Raw genomic sequence first — 21,582 nt, 5'->3', positions numbered from 1 at the left:
ATGGCTGCTTACAGTCTCTTGCTATTGTTCTCTGCATCTTCGGAGATCCACCACGGTGCTTCGGCCAACAGCCTGGCTTTTTTCCATTCGCCTCAGCTGTATGCATCTCGAAGGAATAAAAGGCCTCCGTGAGTCATGCGATGGTTTAGAGATCGTGGCTAACGTTTACAGTGTGTCTCGTTACATAGGAATGTGCTTCAGTCAGCTGGACGATCTATTGTACCATGAAACAGGTCCAGACCTTGTTTTTGTTTCTCAATGAGTTATCAGATGGTGTACACACGCTCAGGTTCACACTCGCTTAGCACTCCTGCGTGGGGAAAATCCACGAGTGAGCCGGCACCGGGAGAATTACGCGCTCCCGCTATTGCTCTGCGTATCCAGTGTTGTCTGGAGTCACTAATGTGCCTCCAGTTTGGCCTCCCAGTGGCATCCTTCATTCCTCACGGATGAAAATAAAATCACTGTTGGTATTTTTATTCATAGATTTCTGCTTTAAAGGTCCATAATTTCAATACCAGCCGTCAAAATGTGCTTAACTCTTCTGTTTTACTGTGGAAACAGCCTCTGCAGCACAGGATGTCCTACGAGTGTCTGGCTGGGATGGTGCAAGCCTGGTCTTTGCCCTTGCGTGTGCCATGGCTCGAGTGATGAAGTTTCTGTTCTTAGGGGACCCCTACACCAGGTTCCCACAGGATCAAGGCTGCCAAGGTCCGGAGATCGCCTGGCAGTGCCTGTCTTCGAGGGGCAAGGGAGCAGAGGGCCGCATGGAGCATTGCAGTGCTGCCTAAAGCCACCTCTCTCTGCGTGGCTGATTTTTACATCCCTCCTGGCCATCTGCTCACGTGCTGTGACCTTCTCTGTCTTGCAGGGTCCGACTGCAAGCCATGCTTACAGGAATTCACTGACCACAGCACCCCTGCTTTGGAGCATAACAACCCCAAAAGCTTCCTCCCATCCCTGACTGCTGAGGATGACACCTTCTGCACCAGCATGGCTGAAGAAAAGGCAAGTGTCCTCTTTCCTTCTGCTACGATCGTGCGAGGCAGGAGCCAGGGTCAGCAAACTGGGTGGTCAGCACCATATTCAGAGGGGCTGTGGTGGAATAAGGATGGGGGAGAGGGGTACCGATCCAGACTATTGAGGAATACAAGGTTATATTGCGTCTGCTGCTGGGAAAAACCATACCTCTGTGCTTCGTATTGGCGTTAGGGGAAATAAGGCACAGAGGGATGGAGGAAGCCGAGCTGCTGGGGCTGGGGCAGGTCTGGCTGCAAGGTGCAGGAGAGTGCTACTGTGAGAAGGTCTGCTTCGAGAAGCCCAGCTGCAGGCCTGGCCCTGCTCGTGCAGGTGGGCTGTTTGCCGTGAGAAAGGAAAGCAAAGCAGCTCCAGCTCTGCAGGGGAGGTGTCCCCTTCGCAGGGTGTGTGCAAGGCTCTCAGACGGGATTTCTGCGCTCAGGCTAAGCTGTCGCTGCTTTTGCAGGAGGACTCATCTTCCACAGAGCTGGATGTCCCAGCAGCAGACTTGCACAGCAGCATGGAGGATCTCCTCTCAGACTCTGCTCTCCATGGCACGGAGTATTTCAGAGATCTGGGACTCCTGAACCCGCCAGTTGCCAAACCAGCACCAGAGATGGCAGCGCAGCTGGAACAAGCAGCCCAGGCTGTGTCTGCCATTCACTTACTGGAAGAGAGACCAGGGGCTGTGAGCAAAATGTCTGTGGATGTTGCTTTTTCCAATCCCATTTCCTGCTCAGTACGTTACGGCGAGGCCGACTGCCACTTTCTGAGCAAAGGCCACGTTTGCTCCTGTGCAGCAGTGCCGGAAGATGGTACCAGCTCTTCTGAGTGTCCTGCAGAGGCAGACAAAGAGCTGGACCTGCCGGAGACCGAGGAGTCCTTCCCCACGCTGGTGAGATCTATGTCTACCTCTCGGAGGCACAGCTGGGAGAGCCCTTTATCACCCGTGGACTGCAAGCGCAGGTAAAGCAGGACCGTGAATAGTATTTGATATATATATGGTATGATGATGCTGCGTGAGGCTGGAGCGATCGCGCTGCCCTGAGCTCTAGCTGCTGCTGGGTGGTCTCCCTCCCTTGTCAGCTTCTGCCAAAGCAGCTGGACGCCTACTGCTCACGTTGGGTGGGATGTGGAGGAACAGATGCTAGGGCAGCAAGAGGCTTTAGGATCTCCTTGGCAGTAGGAAGACCCTCTTTTTCTGGTCTTAGGGCGGGGAAGAGGATCTCTCATCTGGAGAGAGCTCGTTTCTGTCTGGAGGGAACCTTGAACAGCATCAGCTGCCCTCATGGCCTCCATCCTCTAGCTCAAAGGGAGCTTTGCCCACCCCGGAGGGATTGAGAGAGCTCTGTCAAATCCTTTTTCTTCTTGTCTGTGAGTCAGCTTGGTGGGGCCTGTGCCTGCAGTCGCCGCAGTGTCCTCCAGCCCTTTGTCTTCCACGTGGCTGCAGAGCAGAGTGTATTTTGTGGCGTGACGCTGAGCTCTGGCTGGGAGCAGCTTCCAGGCTTACTGCCGTGCTGTGCTCTGCCACACGAATGCCTTGGGCTCCAGGTTCCTACACGCATGCTTTCCCTGCTGGCAAATGTATTGATCTCCCGGATGACTGAGAGTTAGGTGCAAGCCAGCGGGGACTATTTTTATCTCTCCTCCTTATAAGGTACCCTAAAATTATCTCAGCCTGAAATCTTGGCAGTTCTTTATCAAGCTCAGACTTTGGTTCTCAGCCCTATTGTTGTTCCATGTGCCGTGGATCATTCACAGTTTATGCTGCGTAACAGGCACACGGGCAACGGCGGCACAGGGTGGCTGTCAGCGTCGGGGACTTGTTCGTCCCCTCGCTGGGTGATTAAGCATGTGTGAGTGTGGGGCCAGGGAAGGGGAATATGCCCAGCTGTCCCCTAAGCAAATGCTTCCTGAAGCCTGTCTCTGGCAGCAGGAATGAAGTGACAGTGATCTGCAGACAGAACCCATGCAGACAGTAAGATTTTCCGCTGAGCCCTATCCATCATTTTGCTCCTATGTTGTTGGCACTGCAACAGCACTTGGTGTTCAGGAAACCGTGGGGCACTGGGGTAGCTGGTCCACCCCTCATTTCCCAGAAGAGGATTTCTTTTTCCTTCCTCGAAGCTGGGCCCCAGTGGGAGCAGGATTTGTGACATGATGCCACAGTGATGATTCGCTAAATGACAACATCTACCATTTCCAAATGCCCAGAGGGACCTTCCTGGAAACGCAGCTAACAGGGCAGCAGCTCACTCGCAGGCGAGGCAGGCTGCTGGCTGGGTGGCTGCTCAGTCTCAGGGGTTGCTAAGAGATCAGTGAGAGCCGTCCGGCACTAAACATCCTGGGTGACCAAGGAGCTCGTGGACTCGCTGATGGCAGCCAGGGAAGCTGTTTTTAACAGGCTCAGGACTTGGTGTCCAGGCTGATGCTTCCTGGCATTTCCTTTTCAATGTGCTTGCTGTGGTGACCTTCCTTGTTCCAGTTGCATGAGCTCTTTAGGGCTGTCCACCCGAGGCTTAGGATGTTGCAGGGACTGTGCCGTGCCTGGCACAATGAGACGGGCCTGCTAAACTGCCTTGTTCTTCTTCCTCGAATTAGGTTCAGCCTGGATGCCACAGAGATGGGCAGCGACCCAGAGCAGGAAGATGTGGAGAAGGGGAGCCAGTCCTGCCCGCAGCCTCGCGTGTGCCTTCAGCTGCCCAAAGGGGAACTGGAAACCTGGAGCAGCGGTGGGGGTGGCATGGTGATCAAAGTGGAGATAGAGCCGCTGCGCCCGAACCTCACGGTCAGCCCTGGCTTGGAGGAGGGGGTGAGTGTGCGAGGGCTGTGTGCGTATTGGCAGCAGGGTGAGCTGGGGGTGCAGGCGACACACGCAGGTGTCAGCTGCAGGCTGGACTCCTTCGATGCCAGTGTTGAACCAGGTTTGCCAGGAGGTCTGCGGAAATCTCAGCAAGGATGGGCTTTCTCTGCTCTGGGACGAACCCCTTCTTGCAGGATAAAGGCCCTGGGAGCTGGCTGACGCACAGCCCTCTTTTCCCATACATCTAGCTGGAATTTCCCTTGCTGCAACCTGGGCCTGTTGCCTCTCGCCCTGTCACTGTGCCTCAATGGAGGCTCCCTTGGTGCACAAAGGACCAAAGATGTCCATGACTTTTTACTTCTCCAGGAATGTGGCAGCAACGGGAAAAGACTGAGGTCAAAGTCTGTCCCATCAGCCTGCGAGACGGTTGCCGCCCCTCAGATACCTTGCAGTTTTGACACCTCTCTTCCAGCCGTGGAAGGTTGGTATAGACTATATATGTGGCATTAAATGAGTTCAAGGTGTTTGTGATTAAGAAAATTAAAAACTGGAGATGTAGCCTCTGCAAGCCTAGACAACCTCTGCCCTTCCCTTCTACATGGTCCCAGGAGCTCCTTAAAAAAAAAAGTCAAGCTGACTTTGAGTCTGATCCTGGCTGACAGCGTAGGCTAGGCGCAGACATGCCCGTCCCCAGTGACACGTTGCCATACAACCTCTCTGTGGCTGGTGCATTGGTCACTCCCTACTCGCACAAGGTGAAGGTGGCATCCTAGGAACAAAAGGCACTGCTTCATCTGCCTGGGTTTAAATGTCCCCTTTCTCCTGTACCCCAAAGAAAGGGGCAAACATGGCCTGTGTGCAGGCCCCTTCTGACAGCAGCGCCCTTAACTAACCCACCATGCACAGCTGGCAGGGGAGCAGGCTTTGGGACAAGGCTGTCAGGTTCTGGTTTCTGCACTGAAAGCCGAAGAGCCTCAGAAAAACAGAGGCACCCTAGCTCCTGTAAACTTAATTTTGTCCTTCTCTGTGCTGCTGGAATCCATTAACCTCTCCCACCTGTCAGGACTGCCCCGGGGCAAAATGTAGAGACTTGTTAAGAGCACAGCCTGGGATGTGGAGGGGAAGCTGGCTGTTATGGGGAGGGTCTCTGGGGTGGTATCAGCTCCTACCCTCTAGCTGCAAGCAGGATCCTCAGAAGTTAATGTAATACAGACTGGAGAAGGGAGGGGAAACATAGAAAAGTGATGTAGCCTTCCTCTCCCTCACAGAAATGCAGTGCAGCCTTTTCCTCCCTAACTGCTCCCGGCACTTCTCCCTCCCCATTAAAGGCAGAGTGGGAGCCCTGCGAGATTAATGGGGTCCAATCGCATAACTGGCAACATGGTGCTCTGCAAAGGCAAACCAGGATCTCTGCTGAGAGTGTTTTGTGTTCCAGGTATTGAACCCCCTGCTCTGGAGAGGCTGGAGAAGGACCACGTGTCCCCAGACCACGTGTAGGTATTGTCGGTCCTGGCTGTTTTGAGAAGGCTGAGATTCTTGAGTATGTCTGAGCTACTGGAGATGTAGCAGCAAAGGAGATCCCACTCCATGCTGGGGCACAGCTGAGCAGTTGGTCGTAAACCAGCGCCTGATGCTCTGTGGGGTGCAGAATGTCTTTGCAAGGACCTTTTCTAATCTCTCGTTTTTCTTTTGCCCCATCCCTGGTAGGCTAATTGTCCAGCAGGTACTTCAGGAGCTGAAACAGTATCATGGGTAAGTGTGTCTGGGAGAGGGGTGTGGGTGGGAGGTCATGGGTCTGCCTAGGACCCCCCTGGCAAATGACACTTGGTCCCCTGAGGGACAAATCCCCCGGGTACCAGAATCACTGTATTCCAGTGAAACTAGGGTAGAATTGCAAGAAGTAGCATTTCACGTGCCTTTTCTATAACTCTAAACATGTTCCTGCCCCGTCTCCAAAGATGAGCCTTTCCACTGACCCAAAAGTTCTGCTCTGGTATTCTTTGCTGTGCATCTGACATCTTCTCCCCGTACAGGGCGAAGCAGAGAGCTTGTGTGCAAGAAGGCAGCGATTCTTCCCAGCAGAACCTCACCTGGTTTGAGTTCCTGTCTAATGAGTAAGTAAGGTAGACGGTAACCCACACACTTCGTGTGAGGCTGGTTTCGAGCCCCGCTCCATCTAAGGTCTAGTGCCCTGCTAATGCTGTGTGCAGGACACTGGCATCTGCAGTGGTTTGGCCAGGATCGGGGCCTCGTTGTGCGTGGCACTGAACAAAAGCACAGAGACAGCCAGAACTCGCACAAATAATTTGACAGTTCAGCTCCTCATCTGCAAGTGTCCCATTAATAAAAGACATGACTGATGCAGAACCAGATCCTCCAGGAGATGGAAAGCTCAGAGATGGGGTCCTAAAGTAATGCTTCAGACGAACTTCATCAGTGACCTCCCTGAACTTAGATGGTTTTGGTCTTGTTTCAGAAATGAAGACAGTGGAAAGAGCGATAAAGCAGAGAAAGGCACGAAGGTGATGCGACGTCTGAGTTCCCTGCGGAGCCGAGTCACCGGCTCCTGGCAGAAGGATAAGGTGAGGGAGAGGTGCTGAATTTGTGGAAGGGACTGTTGAATTTTTCAAGTAGAAAAGGGGATCTGACCCCAGGGACCAGTTAGCTGGGTCGCTTTTGGATGGCTGAGGCCTCTCTGTTGGTGAGCAGGTGCACTGTGACCCCTAACGTAACGCACTGGACGGAGTGATCCCTGACGTTCAGCCCACCTTGCTCCAGGGCACGTTCTGGCTGCTCTCATGCTGTCTTAGCCTGAGTTGTGCAGACCAGGAGAGAGTGCTTTGGCTGGGTGACTGCTGGATCGCCCACCGTGGCAAGGAGGAGAGCCTGCGGAGGCACAGACACATGCCGCAGTGCTGCGTCCTGCCCTCCGTCACGCATGAGCCTAGCCTGGAGGGACTGGCCGGAGCCTCAGGAAGGCGTTTGGGAAAAGCACTGCCATCCCAAAGGTTCGGGCACAAAGGTGCCCGCTGTACCTGCTGCACATCAGCTTTCTGCGTGCTCGTTTTTACCGGGGGGGGGAAGGAATGTGTGGGCAGTGCAAGGCCTGTAACGGAGCCGTGTTTTTTCTCTCCTTCCAGGGTAAGAACAAAGAGCAGCCAAAAGAGAGAGAGAAGGAGAAAGAGACAAAGGAGCCAAAAGAGAGGTGGAAAGAGATCAATAGGCACCAGCTTGTGCCAGGGGTTTTCTCCAGTTGCACCAGCTGCTCACTGTGTGCCAAACCTCTTGTGAATAAAAGTGGTCTGCAGTGCCTGAGTGAGTATGGCTCTGGCTCTGACCCAGCCTGCCCGTAACCCGCTCCCCCAGCCTCCCCTCCGGCCCTTCCTCTGCCTAAATCAGCCTCCTGGACTGCTTCGCTCTTCTGCCTGGCTTGACTGTACCCCACCACCCTGCTTGGCCTGCCTTGGTTGTTTCTCCAGATAGTCTAAATGGTCTCTAATCCTGCCTGGCAATAGGTTATCCTCGCTTTCTTTGGCCGCTTGACCATTTCCTGCCCCTTTCCCCCAAGGAAGGTTCTAGGTCAACTTTTCCTTTAATAATTTTTTTTGCAAAACTCTTCTTTGCCCAAGCAAACATCCGTGCTGCCTGAGTGAAACTGGATCTTTTAGGCTGTTTTTCGCACATGCAGTGGTGTCTCAGCTCAGCATCTGCCCTATGAACGGGCACAGGGATTTCTAGAGCATCCAAAACTTTATTAACTAACACAACAGCCAAATGGCACCTTCCAGAGCCTGCACGGGTGTGATTGTTGCTTTTCAGATGCAAGTAGTGCACAGGAATGGCAGCTCCTCCTTTGCTGGCGTGCATGGGACTCTGTCCTCCCACTGCATTCACTGTGGCATTGCTGCATGGCTTTGGCTGACGGACAAAACCTGTCCCTCCTCTTTGGGGCAGGTACTCAGGGCACTGAAGAACATTTTCATTCCCAAGGGATTGTTCTGTGGGCAGAGAAAATCTTCTGAAAATGAGAGAATTGTTCTCTTTCTCTACCTTGTAACCTCAAGCAATGCTCGCTCTCCAGTAAGGGTCTCTCACAGGCCCTTAAGGTCAGTAAAACCTTCCTGGGACATAAATGAACCGGCTGCCCTTGGGCATACGCTGTGAGAAGCGTATTTTCCCTTCAGGGCAGCTGGAGGGAAATTGAAAAGGACCACAGGCCTAGCGGTTAGTCAACATTTTTCAGGTGTCACAGCAAAAAGTAGGAAGCAGCGAGCTGCATAAGAGCAAGTGCTTTGTGGATGTGTAGAGAGAACCCAAATATTACGAGAGGAGGCAGAGTTATGCCTTGTCGTTCCTGTCTGAGGAACATCCTAGCAGAGGGCAGAGGCTCTGTTTGCAGTCCTGCACGCTGCTTTACAAAAAATATCTGAACCCAGGAGGATACAGACAGTCCTTGATGCCCAGTGCACCAAGAGATGGGAGCCACGCTCTGTACGGGCTCGGGAACTCTGAGGTCGTTGCCGGCGTGAGTGATTCTTTTCTGGACAACTGCTTTGCAGATCTGTGATCTGGAGTGCAAGGGGTGGGAGCTAGCTGTTGAAACGGGTGTGCGGCTCAGCATATCATTTTGCATCATAAATGTGCGGGGGGTGACAGGTTATAGTAACTTTTACCCTGTTCCTCAGCCCTTCCCTGAGGAATCTTGTGTTCTTGAGTCTTGCTAACATTCAGGAGAAAAACTCCAAGGTGGCTGAGGAACTGGTATGCGTTTGGGACCCTGTGACACCTCCTTTGGCTCTCTGGGCTGCTCAGGGATACGCTGCCCAGGCTAACATGGGCGGCAGGGCAGCAGAGCTCGTTTTTCCGTGTTCCCTTTGTGGTGGCTTGAACTGAGGCGGAACAACTGGGCAGGATTCTCAGATGTTCATTAAAATTAATGGCCTGTGCGTGGTCAGATCTGGATCGGGACTTGCTGTGTGACAGCTGTTAGCCTGGGAATGCCTATATGTGGATTATGCTGGGCTGAAACCTCTGCAAGCCGCTTCTGGGCGGCAGAGTCGGTAGTTGATATCGCTAGCTCCCGTTATTGCGGCTAGGAGTAGCGCGTGGTCCGCTGACAAGGCTCTTGAAAAATCAAGCTTCGGGGCCACCGTGCAGCCAGCGCGGCATGCCTGCTTTTCAGAAGCGCGAACTGCCCTGGCAGGGCTCAGGCGGGGGCTGTGGTTGCTGCCAGGATCTGAGGGCATTTGGCTGCTCCTCTTGTTTTCTCCTAATGAACTCGCACTTCACCATCCCACAGGCTTTGGCCCTCGACCAGCCCCGGTCAGGTGCGGTTGTTGGGGTTCTCGCCGGGGTATTTTTAACTGCAGCACCACCACCATGTGGCAGCACCCAAACCAGGCTGGCGGGAGGGCAAGGCAAGAAAAGGTGGTGGTTAAAGAAAGGGATGAGCTGAAGCCAGGGGGAGGAAGGATGGGGAAATGATTAGGGAGTCTGAGGCCTTTTCACTGTCCTGTGGACACAAAAAGTCCAGTGGCTACCGTGACTGTGATGGAATAGAGAAGTGAGAGCTCTTCTTATTAGAGAAAGTAACAGCAGGCGCAATTCTGCTTTTCATTCGGAACAAGGAATGGGCGTTCCGCTAGAAACGCGCGCGCGAGCTGTGAAGAAGGTGGGCAGCCCGGGTGGCCCTGTACATGGCAACTTGTTTCCCTCTCCCACCCGATTCCTCCCATCTATCCCGACACCGTGCAGCACAGAGTCTCGGAGGGAAGGAGGCTGTGGTGTGCGCTGAGAGTAGAGATGAAGGAGAGTTTCTGCAGCTCCAGTTTCAGAGTCTCACAGATGTGACGTTAGGAGCCTGGCAGGGATGAAAAACAAAGGGGAATGTTTGCAGTCACTGGGATCTCAACAACAGTGGCTACCCAAACGTCGCTGCTACATAAACTTTGAGCTGCGAGTCTCTAGGTTTACTGTTCACCTGGAAATGGAGAAAGCTCCTTTTGAGCCTTTGCTGTCAACAGTGGAGAAGGTTCTGCGCCTAAATTAATCCTCTCTTTATAAACATGCTTCCAGAGTTTATGCAACAGGAGTTAGACGAGTCCCAGGAAAGCCCTGACAGGAGGAGAGCTCTCCAAGCAGGCTGTGCCGTGGAGGCGAGCCAAGGATATGCCGTGGAATACGGATGGCAGGAGGATTGCTTCCCTCCTAGCACCTTGAGCTTGAGCACTGGGGTAGCGGTGGGTCTCCTACATCTTCTCTAGTTGAGAGTTACACCTCTGTTACTGTATGGGAAGCTAGAGCCCTAGGCCCGTAGGGAGGTCAGATCGATCATCCTCTTCAAAAGAAAACCTATAGCTGCAGCCAAAGCGTTCGGTAGGCTTCAGACAAATTCCTCCTCTTTAAGAGAAGGTGCTCAGTTTAATGAATCTTCCCCAAAATTACAGGCTGTCTGGACACCAGACTGTCCACCTGTCCTAGCCTGACCCTTGCTGGCCACTTCGGTGTACAGGCTGATTTATAACAAATTGCTGTAACAACTAGTCTCTGGGACTTATTTAAGGCATGTTGTGAAAGAGGTTTGGAGAGCTGTTTCCTTTCTCGCAACGGTTCTGCGGGTAAATGGAGGACATGCGTCTCTGCAGTTTGTCAGGCAAACATCCTCCACCCATGCTTTTTTATCAGTAAGGAAATGAGGCCGGAATGGCTCTTGGTTTTGACTTGAAAGTCAGTGTGTGAAATTCACCTCTCGCTTGGCAGTTGTGCCTGCATGCTTTTGCTTTTAGGATTCCCAGTGCAGCACCAATAAGCTAATACGGGAAGGAGAGTTTTGGCTTGTAATAAGGAGGAGTTACATGATTTTCTATCCTGAAATTTCTGCTCACAGCCCACACAGAGTCCTGAGAAATCTGAAAAGCAGCAGGCAACCCGAAACTCTGCATTTCTGCAGAGAGACATGGCCGCCAAAAAGCTTCTATTTTGGGGGAAAAAAGGAGGCTTGGCTGCTGTAACATGATGACAGTGATAAATGGACTGGGAGTCCCACTTGGAATAAATGATTACTGACAGGAGTCCAAATAAAACAGGCGAAACCAGAGCGACTGCGATAGGCTGTGGGTTAATGCGGTTATAAGCCAACGAAGCAGGATCTAAAGCAAATGTGAAAGTGGTCTGCAGCGCTGGTTTCGGAGGGAACAATGACTGAGCTGTGAGTCTGCTGACAGAGCTGGCTCTGCCGAGCTCTAGAGGTTTTAGAAAAGGAAGCTGACGAACATACTATTGTCAGTGCTTTTCCTTTTCTGCTTTTCACTCTCTTTTCATATCTGGGCACTATTGCCTTCATCTGGAACACCTCCAAGGCACTGCTCCGTGCATGCCCTGGTAAAACTGCAGGGTCTTGTACACTCGGCCTGACAAATGCATAAGGCTGCGTGACGGTAATCTACCTGCAACTCATTCAGAAAGAAATCTTTTGTTGTTATAGAATTAGATAGGATTAGAAAATCGGTGCTATTCTCTTCTTTGTAATCCAAACCTTAGCTCTAAGCTACGGAGTCGTGCAGCTGGCTGCTGTGCCAGGTTTTGCACTGATTTTGTGGAGATGCCCTGAGGCCAGCCGCACAAAAGCACAGCACGTTCTCTCCGTGACAGCTGTAGTTGGGCAATCGGCAATGTTTTACTTTAATATTATAGCGAAGCACAAAGTTTGAAGTGTCTAAGGATTAATCTGTCACAAAGTGACAGCCAGCTGTTTACCCCCAAACCGTTTTATTTAATGATTATTTCTCTGTAGTGCTGAGAGGCCCCGATAAATAACTGGGACCTTATTGTACTTAGTGCTGTACAGAAGCAGCACAAAAGAGAACATTTCTGAAAAGCTCGCAACTATCAGATGAAGAGAAAGAATAAAATTGATTAAACAGGTCGCAGTGTGGAAACGAGAGACAGTATCGGTCCCATGATATTCTAGGATTTCAGCACATTTCCAGCCCAAAGGGCGGCAGGTTCTTTCAAAGCAGCGTGGGAAAGCTGTAGGGCAAATTTTGTGAGGGAAGTTTGTTTTGCAATTGTGTACGTTGCATTTTCAAGCTCGGCAGGAAACTTGACTGTGCACGATTTAAAATATGACAAACTTGCGATGGAGATCAGTGTTGTAAAGCCTCGCAGTGAATCACAGGTCAGGAGGTAAGGTTAGGTCATGAGTTCTAAGTTTTCCTCCCCACAGAGAACGCTTCAGCGGCCTGGTGCTATACTAGGTCAAACCTTACTGCTGTCAGGGAAAAGGTGTTTTTTCCAGCAAGCAATTTAGTTATCCAGGTTGGCACATGAATATGCTGATAGCGAAGGTAATTCCCCTCGGCTTTCGCTGTTTGTCGGCACAGGGGTCACTCGTGAAGGCCCGGGGAGGCACTCGCAGTCCCGGGGCAGATAAGGAAGCCAGCGCCGGGCGCCCCAACCTCGCCTTGGCAGGAGCGGCCGTAAACACTCGGGCAGGTTTTGCATGGCGAATCCCACCAGGCTTTCAGTAACCAATTATGTATTCAGAGTAAGACCCGGGCGCTGCGCAGATTGCATGAACTACCACGGTAAAGCCGTCGCTCGGGACGCGACATCCCACCCGTTAAAGGGCCTGTTTAGTCTTTGCCTTCCAACCTTAATGATTCCTGGTTTTTACTTTCATTAAAAAATAATCCAGCCACCAAGCCAGGAAACATGAAAGCCCTGCTCTGCCCTTGATTGGTTTAGTGTGGACGGTAGTGTAGGTTAATGGTTGGACTGGATGCTCTCGAAGCTCTGTTCCAACCCGAACGATTCTGTGGCTCCGTGCTCCCGCCGCAGCCGGGCGCTGATGGACGGCAGCCTCCCCGGAGCCCCCCCGCCCTGCGGGACGCTTACAGCCGCGGCTGGGGCAGGGAGAGGCCGGAGCGGCGCTCGGGCTCGGGGCGGGCGGCCTGGGACCCCCGTCAGGGAGAGGCCTGGGGGCTTCGACTCCGCCCGCCTGCCCCGCGCCGGGAGCGGCAAGCGGGGGAAAGCGGGGGCCGGGGGTGGTGGTGCCCCCCCCGAGGGGACGGGGGCCCTCCCCCGAGGGACCGGGGCCCTCCCCTGAGGGACCGGCCCCCCCCTGAGGGGACCGCCCCCCCCCCCCCCCGAGGGACCGGGGCCCTCCCCTGAGGGACCGGACCCCCCCTGAGGGGACCACCCCCCCCCCCGAGGGACCGGGGCCCTCCCCTGAGGGACCGGCCCCCCCCGAGGGGACGGGGCCCTCCCCTGAGGGACCGGCCCCCCCCTGAGGGGACCGCCCCCCCCCCCCCCGAGGGACCGGGGTCCTCCCCTGAGGGACCGGGCCCCCCCCCCCCCCCGAGGGACCGGGGCCCTCCCCTGAGGGACCGGACCCCCCCTGAGGGACCGGGGTCCTCCCCCGCGGGACCGGCCCCCCCCCCCCCAGGGACCGGGGCCCTCCCCTGGGCGGGCCGCAGCGCGCAGGCGCGCGCCCTCGTCGCCCTTTTGCTTCCGGGACACGGGGGCGTTTCCTGTTGCTGTGGCGGCGGCTCCCGGGACCGAGAGCGCAACCGGCGGCTCCCCGGGGAGTCCGGTAAGAGAGCGGGGTGTCAGCGCGCCCGCCGGCGCCCCGACCCTCGGCTCCCCGCGGTGCCACCCCCCCCCACGCCCCCCCGGCCTTAGCGAGCCCCGCCGGCACCGGGAGCCCCCTCCCCGGGGCAAGGGGCGGCCGCGGCCCGGTGAGCGCCCGCCCCGCCCCGGTCCCCGCTGCCGCCGGGCCCTCGCTGAGGGGGGGAGCCTGCCCGCCCGCTGCCGCCCAGCGAGGCCCCGCCGCCGGCGGTTCCGCGAAGCCGGGCTCCTGCGGCAGGCGGGGGGGTGCGGGGTTTGGCCGGTCTGTGCCCCCTCCGTGGCGGATGCTGCGGGGCTCACGGCCCCCCCGGCGCTGGCAGCTCGAGGCCCAATGTGGGGGCCGGGACGCTGCCGTGGGGACGCAGCCGTTGTCTTGTAGCGGGGTGAAGGGGGAGATGAGGCAGCTCCGTGAGGGCGGGGAGCCGCTGTAGCCCCCTGCGCGGCTGGTTCGGGGCGAGCCCCGGCTGGAGCCCCAGGAGCCCAGCGCGAAGGAAATCTGCGCCGCCCCGCTTGCTGACACGCGTGGCACTAGCGCGGGGCTGCAGCCGTGAGGAAAGTCCGGCAGGGACAGACAAAGACCTTAAATGTGTCAGGGGGGAAAAAAAAAATAATAGTGAAACCTTCTCGTTATCCCCAGTTGTGATGACTGACCCATTTTAAATATTCCCCAGCCCTGGCATCTTAGGGAGAGGAGCGGGAGATGCTATCAGATTGTAGGCGTAGCTTGTCTGTGCTGGAAAGGAAACCCTGGCAGGAGTGGTGACAGGTTTTGGAGGAGGCCGGGGGAAACAGGGAGTGATTCGAACAGAAGTAGCTTTCTGAATGTTTCTGGTACCGTGCTTGGTTTTGCTGCTCGAATAAATACACAAAATTTCTGAATACTGTTTGAAGATTTTGTGCTGTGGTTTTGTTACTGCGGTATCTGTGTGTCTTCTATGGAAAACCAAGAGAAGAAATGGCTGCTTCTCAGTTCCTTCTCTCTCCTCTCTTCAGAGGGAGTTCTGTAGGTGGCTTTTTGATTTGGCACTTTCTTTTTTAAGTTTATAAAGCTGTAAGGTAATAGTTTCTCTTTCGTATGGTAAGAAAAACAAACCCGTGAAACATGGCTCTCAAACAGAAGCCATCAAACATTGTGTGTTGTAGTTCCACCTAATGTTTACCTATGAAATATTTTAAATACCTTTTATGATTGTCATAGTTGCTGCTTCAGTCCTGTAGCGTTCGTGTAGAACGGGGTAAGGGTTCAGCATGAGAGAATTGAAATGCTACTCATATTTCTCTTAGGATAATATGCTAATTTTACTTTGCATTGTTTAAAAAAAGAAACATCAGTTGTTCGTTTGTTCTGTTTTGGGTTTCTGTGTTTAAAGAAAAGCCCAAGCCCACCAGAACTTGCAGTGTTGGGAATGACACAACCCCACCCCCCATCTGTCTGTCTGATATTTTGACAATAAAACCAGATGCAGGGAGAAAGTAATTATAGGTTGTTTTTGGAGACAAGGAGGAATGCTTTAACAGGGAAGCTGAAACTTGATAATTTAGTGTTGTTGCTCTCTCGCGTGGACTGTCTCTATTTCAGAATGCGAAGTATCTCATCACCCTGCACCCTTCCAGTTTTTGGTTTCTTACTAACTCGCCTAATTGCATAGAGGCAAACAAGTAAACACTGGTCACCAAAGCCAGTAGGGCAAAGTTAAATCTCTTCTGAGTTCCTGAAGATACCTGACCTGGATTTACCGAATACAGAAACTTCTTCATGTTCCAGTGAAACTCCTCCTCTTTCCTGAGGAGATTAATCACAAAGGCACTCTGCTTTTTCTGGAATGCTGTAGTTGTTTGAAATGTTTCTCAGTGGTTACGTTATGTATCCTTATGTATAAATTCAGGCATATTCTATATTAGTTATTCATACGCAAGTTGTTCAGAACCAGACGTTTTGATTGTCGGCTCAAGAGAGAGGAATTACCTTGCATGGTGTAAGGTTGAGGAAGGAGGGAGGAGATTCTCCTTGATCTGTGAAGCATGGGACATTTGAAAACAGAAAAATCATTAATTTTACAAGAAAACTATTTTGTCCACAGCTCTCTTCTGCTGGTTGGATTTAACAATGGTGGATAAATCCTTTGCATTAAAATAGCGCTTGAACTCCTTGTATCATTATAATCACTGTTAAAAGGTGTCCCTGTCTGAACTTAGCTGTTTTTTGAAGTTGTGGTGTTTGGTTTGTGTTTTTTTTTTTTTTTTAATCTGCCATTTAAAAAAAATGCCAAAAAGCCACGTGCTTGAGGGGAAAAGGAAGTCAAGAGTTCAATTTTTGGTTAATCACAGCGTGTCTGACTGTTAGTTGTAGTTGTTTGCAAATGGCCTTTTAAGAGTTATTTTACTGGGCAGTACCATCGCAGACCAAAGGTCAGAGTCATAATACTCATAATATCTGGTGAGTCATAGATTTGTCCTGGAATCCAATTCTGGGAGACATTTATAGGACATTGCCAGTGTCTGATCCACTGGCAGGTATTGCAGCTGGGGGAGAAAATGTATTCGCCAGCCCTTTGTCAGCGAGGTTCATTGCCTTCTTGCATACTGTGAACCGGGGTTATGCTTTGGGCATTGTAATGCGTTGTCCAGTAAACTGCCCTTCAGTTGCAAATTGGTTTCTGTGAGCCTTTGGGAAAGCATCTCATTAATAAGGGAAGGGGTTTTTATTATATTGGATATTAATTGCATTATCCTCAATTGTGAACAGGATCTTTTATGATGTTTGTGAGCCTCTTGGCCTTAAATATTTCTTTGCTGGATGAGGCCCCTGTTTCAGCTGGCCTGTCAATGAGCAATAGGTCATCGCTGGCACTAGCCCATGCAAAATGCTTCAGAGGCAGTGACAGTCCCTCTAGTAAGCAGATGTGGGATAATGTCATGCTCCCAAAATTCTCAGTCTTAATACCAAAACTGTTGATTTAAGCCCAGAAACAACCACGGTGGGTTTGCTTAGTTTCCATGCTCTGTGTGGTATCGATTGCTGTTGTACCTTTAGCTCTAGCAGTGGTGGTCCTGTCCCCGTCCAGTGGAGGTAACCCAAATCCTTGCACCTTCCAGGTCTGTAGGCACTTTAACTGGTATTCTCAGCGCTAGCCAGAGCTGCGGCCCTTCTGCATGGTCTGTGTCGAAATGAAATCCTTTGAGGGTCTGTTTTTCCCTGCCAAATTCATCTTCTTGCAGTTCCGGGGAGGGAGGGAGGGAGAAGATGGGGAAGAGGAAGGGAAGAGCCTGGGTGGCAGTCCTCTTGAGTTTTTAGCTCTGTCCTTCAGGAATACCTTCTGTGCCCCTCCAGTTTGAGCAGAGCTTGCCAACAGAACTGTCTGCTTCATTTTTGTACCTTCCCAAATTCTTGATCTGAATAAGACCGAATGGCACCAGTACTGTAGTGATGGTACATGCAAAAATATTTTTCTTTGTGAGTTTTGAATTTACCAAAGCTCCTTTTCTTTGGCTGGTCTCTGTGGTGGGTTGGGGTTTTTTTCCCTTCTTATCATAAAAGGAAAAAAATCCTCCTGTCTGTGTTTTCTAAGGTTAGATATCTAATATTTCTATACACCTATAATGACCTTTCATACTTATCTCTGCTCTTAAATACCCATCTCAGTTTGTGCAGGTTCCAGTCACTTCTTCACTGTCCTCTGTCCCTCATTCTTCTCTTTGCTGTTTTCAGTTCTCTAATACCCTGTTCAGAGAGGCTGTCCAGAAGAATAAAGAATGCAAAGAGATCTTACATGCAGAAAAAGGAAATAAAATTCCCTAGTATTCGAATGTTTGTTCTCATCCTTAATTGGAGTGTACTTGGTTCAGCACTGTCTGCAAAAGTGTGTTGAACAGAGAAAGCTGGAGCGTATTTTATAAAATTAAGGACGCTTATAAAATAGTCTGATTCTTCTGTCAGTTTTCAAAATTCTCTTCTGTTACATGGGAAAAATAATGCCGTTTGGAAATCATTAAGTTAATTGCATTTCAAACAGTCTCTTAGAGGATCAAGTCCTTGGATTCACCTGCAGTTTTCTGAGGCTTTTCTGTAGCATTTCCCTGTTTTCTAGTATATTCTCTCCTGTTGGGTAAAGAGTGTTTCAGCAGCATAGGAAACTAATGCACAGCACTACTAGATACATCAACTGATTAAGTGAAAAATATCTACCGAGAGCGATATAAGCTGTTATCTTTAACAGAGCAAGTATGTGGTTTTAAAATCGAAATATATTTAAAGTTGATATCCCTTTTACAGTGAGCTTAATAAGGTACCCAAGTTTTTGAAGTAGAATTGGTCCGACTGATCTTTAAGAGGAAGATAATTATCGAATGTAATCACTGAAGATGTGTAAATGTCTAGTTAAAGTTTGGGAATATGTTTCTAGATGACTCTGTTACACAATTCTAGATGAATGAAGTGGATTTCAAGAGGAGAGGCGATGCCGTGGGGCAGGGCAGCAGCCGTATGAACGCTTCCCTCCATCCGTGTGCCTCTTCTGCCCTGAAGGGAACCCGCCTGTAAGCTAGGCTCAATCCAGCCCCGCCTGACGTCATGGAGATTTTTTTTCTATTTCCTTTTGTGTGGTGATTTTTGTCCTACAGTTTGCTCCTTTGTCTTGGGAGGAAAGGGATTTCCATTGTCAACTAGTTGTTTGTTGTTGTGGCGTGTCTTCTAACAAGCTCCTCATTTTCTGGTGGTGGGCGGAGGCCTTACAGTGCTGGAATAGCTGATGCATTTGTTGTCCTCTGCCTGGTTTTAGCAAGTGAATAATGGTACATTTTTATCATACATTTGCAGAGGCACCTGCACTTGCAATTGATATAGTGCCTTTTGTTTTGTGGCTGGGGCACGGTATTGGTAGAAATATCACAGATAAGAGAAGTTGTGGGAGGTGATTGTTTTTGTGGAAATTTGCGTGGCAGGCACCTCAAGTGCAGCGTTCCGCTCTTCCTTCCCACGCTTGTGGAAGATGCGTAATGTGTAAGCGTCTTTCTCTCAGTCTTGTTTTTATATCTATCTTAATTTATTTGTGTTTAAGGCCAAGTAAGCATTTTGCTCTTGTTCTCAGAGTTTTACTGTAATTATGGAAAACATTTAAAAGTGAGCATCTACGTTAGCCAGGAGCCTTAAAGCAGATCACCAGTCTTGGCGCCAGGCGCGGGTGATGGTTCTGTTTGGATGAAGAGACCTTAAATAGTTTTTTCTCTGTGCTTTAAACATAAACAGGATTTTCTCTAGCAGATATGGTGTTAATCTTCCCAGTTTTGTTCTATTTCTCTTTTAACAGGCATGCCTGAAATATATGGGAAGAAACAAATCCTGGTTTCCTTTACTGTCTGAGTTGCTGGTGTCCTGCTTTTGATGAAGGATCATATTTTATAGATGTGCAGAAAGACTGCAGAAAATATTTGACGCTACCAGTTGTCACCCTGTTTTCTCAAGCGGTAGTTATTATAAGCAAAAAAAGAGATTGGATTTTACTGTACTATGAATGGGTTTATGCCTTTTGGCAGGGCTGCTTTAGTTCCTTTACCTGGAAACAGTTCCTTTGTGAAGCTAGAAAAGTAGTAATGCTCTGATGGTGGTAATACTCTGATGATTCCGTGGTGCGTTTTGAACTTTACTGTAGTTACTCCAGCTCCTGCTAACACTGCGCAGAAAGGCAGCTATTCCTATGGAGCCAAATAAATCGCTGCCGCCTTGAATGGCATCAGTTTTGAATTGTGAGACACAGAAATAACCTTTGCAAATATGAGGACAGCAGCAGTGCTCTGGTTGAGTGGAGATTAGGCAGAATACTGTTAGTGCATTGAGTAGTGCGTCTTTGTGCTTGCATGTGTGAATTGCATTATCAGTGATTCTGAGTCTTATTGAAAAAGCTTGAGTATTTGGTGTAAAATCGCGAACAGGACATGCACAACAAGGATGCTCGCTGAAACACCTGAGCTTGCTCTGCAACTCTTCCAAAGTTAAGATCTTTTGTGTGTCACTCTTCCTTTCCCTAGATGGGGAATGACGAGAATAATTTGAAAACTGGTGTTTTTGTGTGTGTGTTTCAGATTGTGCAGTGAATGTCCATAAGAACTGCAAGAGTTTACTGGCTGAATGCAGCAGCGTCAGACCCAAGGTGGGTTTTAAAATTTGTTCTTCTTTTATAATGACAGTGCTTGACATAGTAAGTTTAATTTAGTGCGAGTGTTTTAATTTACATCAGTACAGAATCTTGCCCTACATCTTCAAGACATCGAATAGTTATTAACTTGTCGTTATAGTAATTTATGACAACTTATGTAGGGAAAATGAAGTGAAATGTTTTATTGCTGTGCTGAAAATTACTTACCATTGCTTGTGTCTGTCAGAAATGTGACTAACCCCGATAAGAATGCTCAAACCCATCGCTTTTTGGGGGAACATAATTGAATTATATGGTACCTCTGAATTTTGTGCTGCTGTATTTTAACAGGTTGTACCATCTCAAAGCTGATGGAAGAGTGTGAGGGGTGGAGGGGGATTTGGTTATAACAGTTGCATATTATTTATAAGCTGAGCAATGCAGAATAAGTTATCTCATTTTTGAACTGTGATGAACTTCATGTCTTGCTAAGCTGTTCATTTTTTATCTGTGTCACCATGGTGCCTGTGATTGCATGTAAGGGCACAGGTTGGTTTCAGATAGCTGTCTATCTCTCAGGTTTTTTATTCTGGTATTGGTTTTGAAAATCATTTCCTCCTCCTTATAACTAATTATACTTGAGGGAGTTTTAGTTTGTTTTAACCTGCAAGTGTTGATGATTTCAGAGACTAATGGCAGATTAGGGAGTACTATGAGGGGGGAAAAGAGAGCAAAACAGCTCAAACCTGGGCAATTAGAGGTTAGAGGAAGTGCTTTCAGCCAACAGTGATTTAGAATGTAACTCTTTTGAGGGCAGAAATGTTCTTGTGGGGTTTTTGATATATATACTTTTAAACTTCTCGAGGCATTGTGCATTTTCCTTTTAAACCTACAAATTCACTTGCTCTGGTGCTTTCATTTCCACTCTTTACCGTCTCCCAAACTTTCAGGGTCAAATGAGCCCTTACAAACCACTCCTGAAGAGAGCAAAGAGGGAGTGGTAGCACAAAATGGTATGAGGAATGAAGTCAGAAATGAGATCCTCAAAGTGAAGTGAGACTCCCGAAAAGCCATCTGTTACTGACTGTATTACTTAACTTCTTTGCGTCTTAGATAAATTGTGTCTCAATGAATTGTAATATCCTAGTGTTGTAAGATCGAGAAAGGTGTACAGGTTACCAAAGGTGCAATTTTAAATGGGCAGTGTAAATTTTGGTTGAAACTGGCTGGGCTAGGTTAGTTAGTATTGCTGTAAACTAAATGGCAACAAAGTGTAGGTGAAGACTGTCTACATAAGGGTTTGCTTTCATTTAATAGATTATTTATGATCATAGCTTTAATTCAGCTGTAACTTTGGTTTTGGCTCTATTTCAGTCTGGTTTATACTTGATGGGGTTTTTATACAAGGTCTTAATGTCTGTATGCCATTCTTCTGGAATGTGAGAAAATCAAAACTGTTACTGTGTCAAATCTTTTACACTTTCAGTATACAGCTCCACTTACACTTAGTGCTGTATGATAGGAAAAATATGATTCTTTTTGGACTGAAAGTTTGGTCTGTATGTGTAAGAATATTGTATTTTTTCCTATAGCAGAAAGATTTGCAGCACAGACCTTCTGGATCTCCACAAAGTTCGCCCCAGTGCATTTCCCCAGGTTTGTACTAAAGAATGATTTCTGTGCTCAAGGCTTATCTGTTCGATTGTATTTTTTTTCTTTAATATGTTTTAAAGGCTATACACAGTGTGTTATTGAAGTATAGAAAAGGTCTCTTTTAATAAGATGGCTTCATTTTTTTTTCTACTGGGAATGGCTTAGAGGCTCCTAGCAATCTCCTGTGTGTTTTTATCTTTTTATCTTTTTATTTTTCTTTATACCTTCTTGCTGTGTAACCTCAAAATATCATGGTGAAAAGGGATCAATAAGCTAGTTTTTCATTGATTGTCTATTCTCTGGCCTCTGAAAAGACTAGAACTGTGAACTTTGTTTTACATCAGATTTTCA

At 49.7% G+C, this 21,582-nt stretch overlaps 1 protein-coding gene across 4 annotated transcripts in view; it reads left to right on the top strand.

Annotated features, from left to right (window-relative positions):
• ARHGEF18 (Rho/Rac guanine nucleotide exchange factor 18) overlaps positions 1 to 21,582 on the top strand; it is a 47,668-nt gene that overhangs the window by 4,445 nt on the left and 21,641 nt on the right. The window contains exons 2-13 of one of the 4 annotated variants that reach the window (XM_075723608.1): positions 872 to 1,008; positions 1,484 to 1,819; positions 1,850 to 1,983; positions 3,619 to 3,829; positions 4,187 to 4,301; positions 5,256 to 5,313; positions 5,528 to 5,572; positions 5,854 to 5,934; positions 6,297 to 6,402; positions 6,961 to 7,135; positions 19,526 to 19,593; positions 21,171 to 21,234. In XM_075723608.1, the coding sequence (XP_075579723.1) occupies positions 872 to 1,008; positions 1,484 to 1,819; positions 1,850 to 1,983; positions 3,619 to 3,829; positions 4,187 to 4,301; positions 5,256 to 5,313; positions 5,528 to 5,572; positions 5,854 to 5,934; positions 6,297 to 6,402; positions 6,961 to 7,135; positions 19,526 to 19,593; positions 21,171 to 21,234 (1,530 nt within the window). Of the gene's footprint in view, positions 1 to 871; positions 1,009 to 1,483; positions 1,984 to 3,618; positions 3,830 to 4,186; positions 4,302 to 5,255; positions 5,314 to 5,527; positions 5,573 to 5,853; positions 5,935 to 6,296; positions 6,403 to 6,960; positions 7,136 to 13,378; positions 13,413 to 19,525; positions 19,594 to 21,170; positions 21,235 to 21,582 lie in introns of those variants that run through there. The other 3 variants (XM_075723607.1, XM_075723609.1, XM_075723610.1) reach the window with 3 other exon arrangements.

The sequence above is a fragment of the Pelecanus crispus genome, chromosome 20 (assembly GCF_030463565.1).
Source record: "Pelecanus crispus isolate bPelCri1 chromosome 20, bPelCri1.pri, whole genome shotgun sequence".
NCBI lineage: Eukaryota > Metazoa > Chordata > Aves > Pelecaniformes > Pelecanidae > Pelecanus > Pelecanus crispus.
Note: the sequence above shows the minus strand (reverse complement) of the source record. Positions and strands in the feature narration are given on the sequence as shown.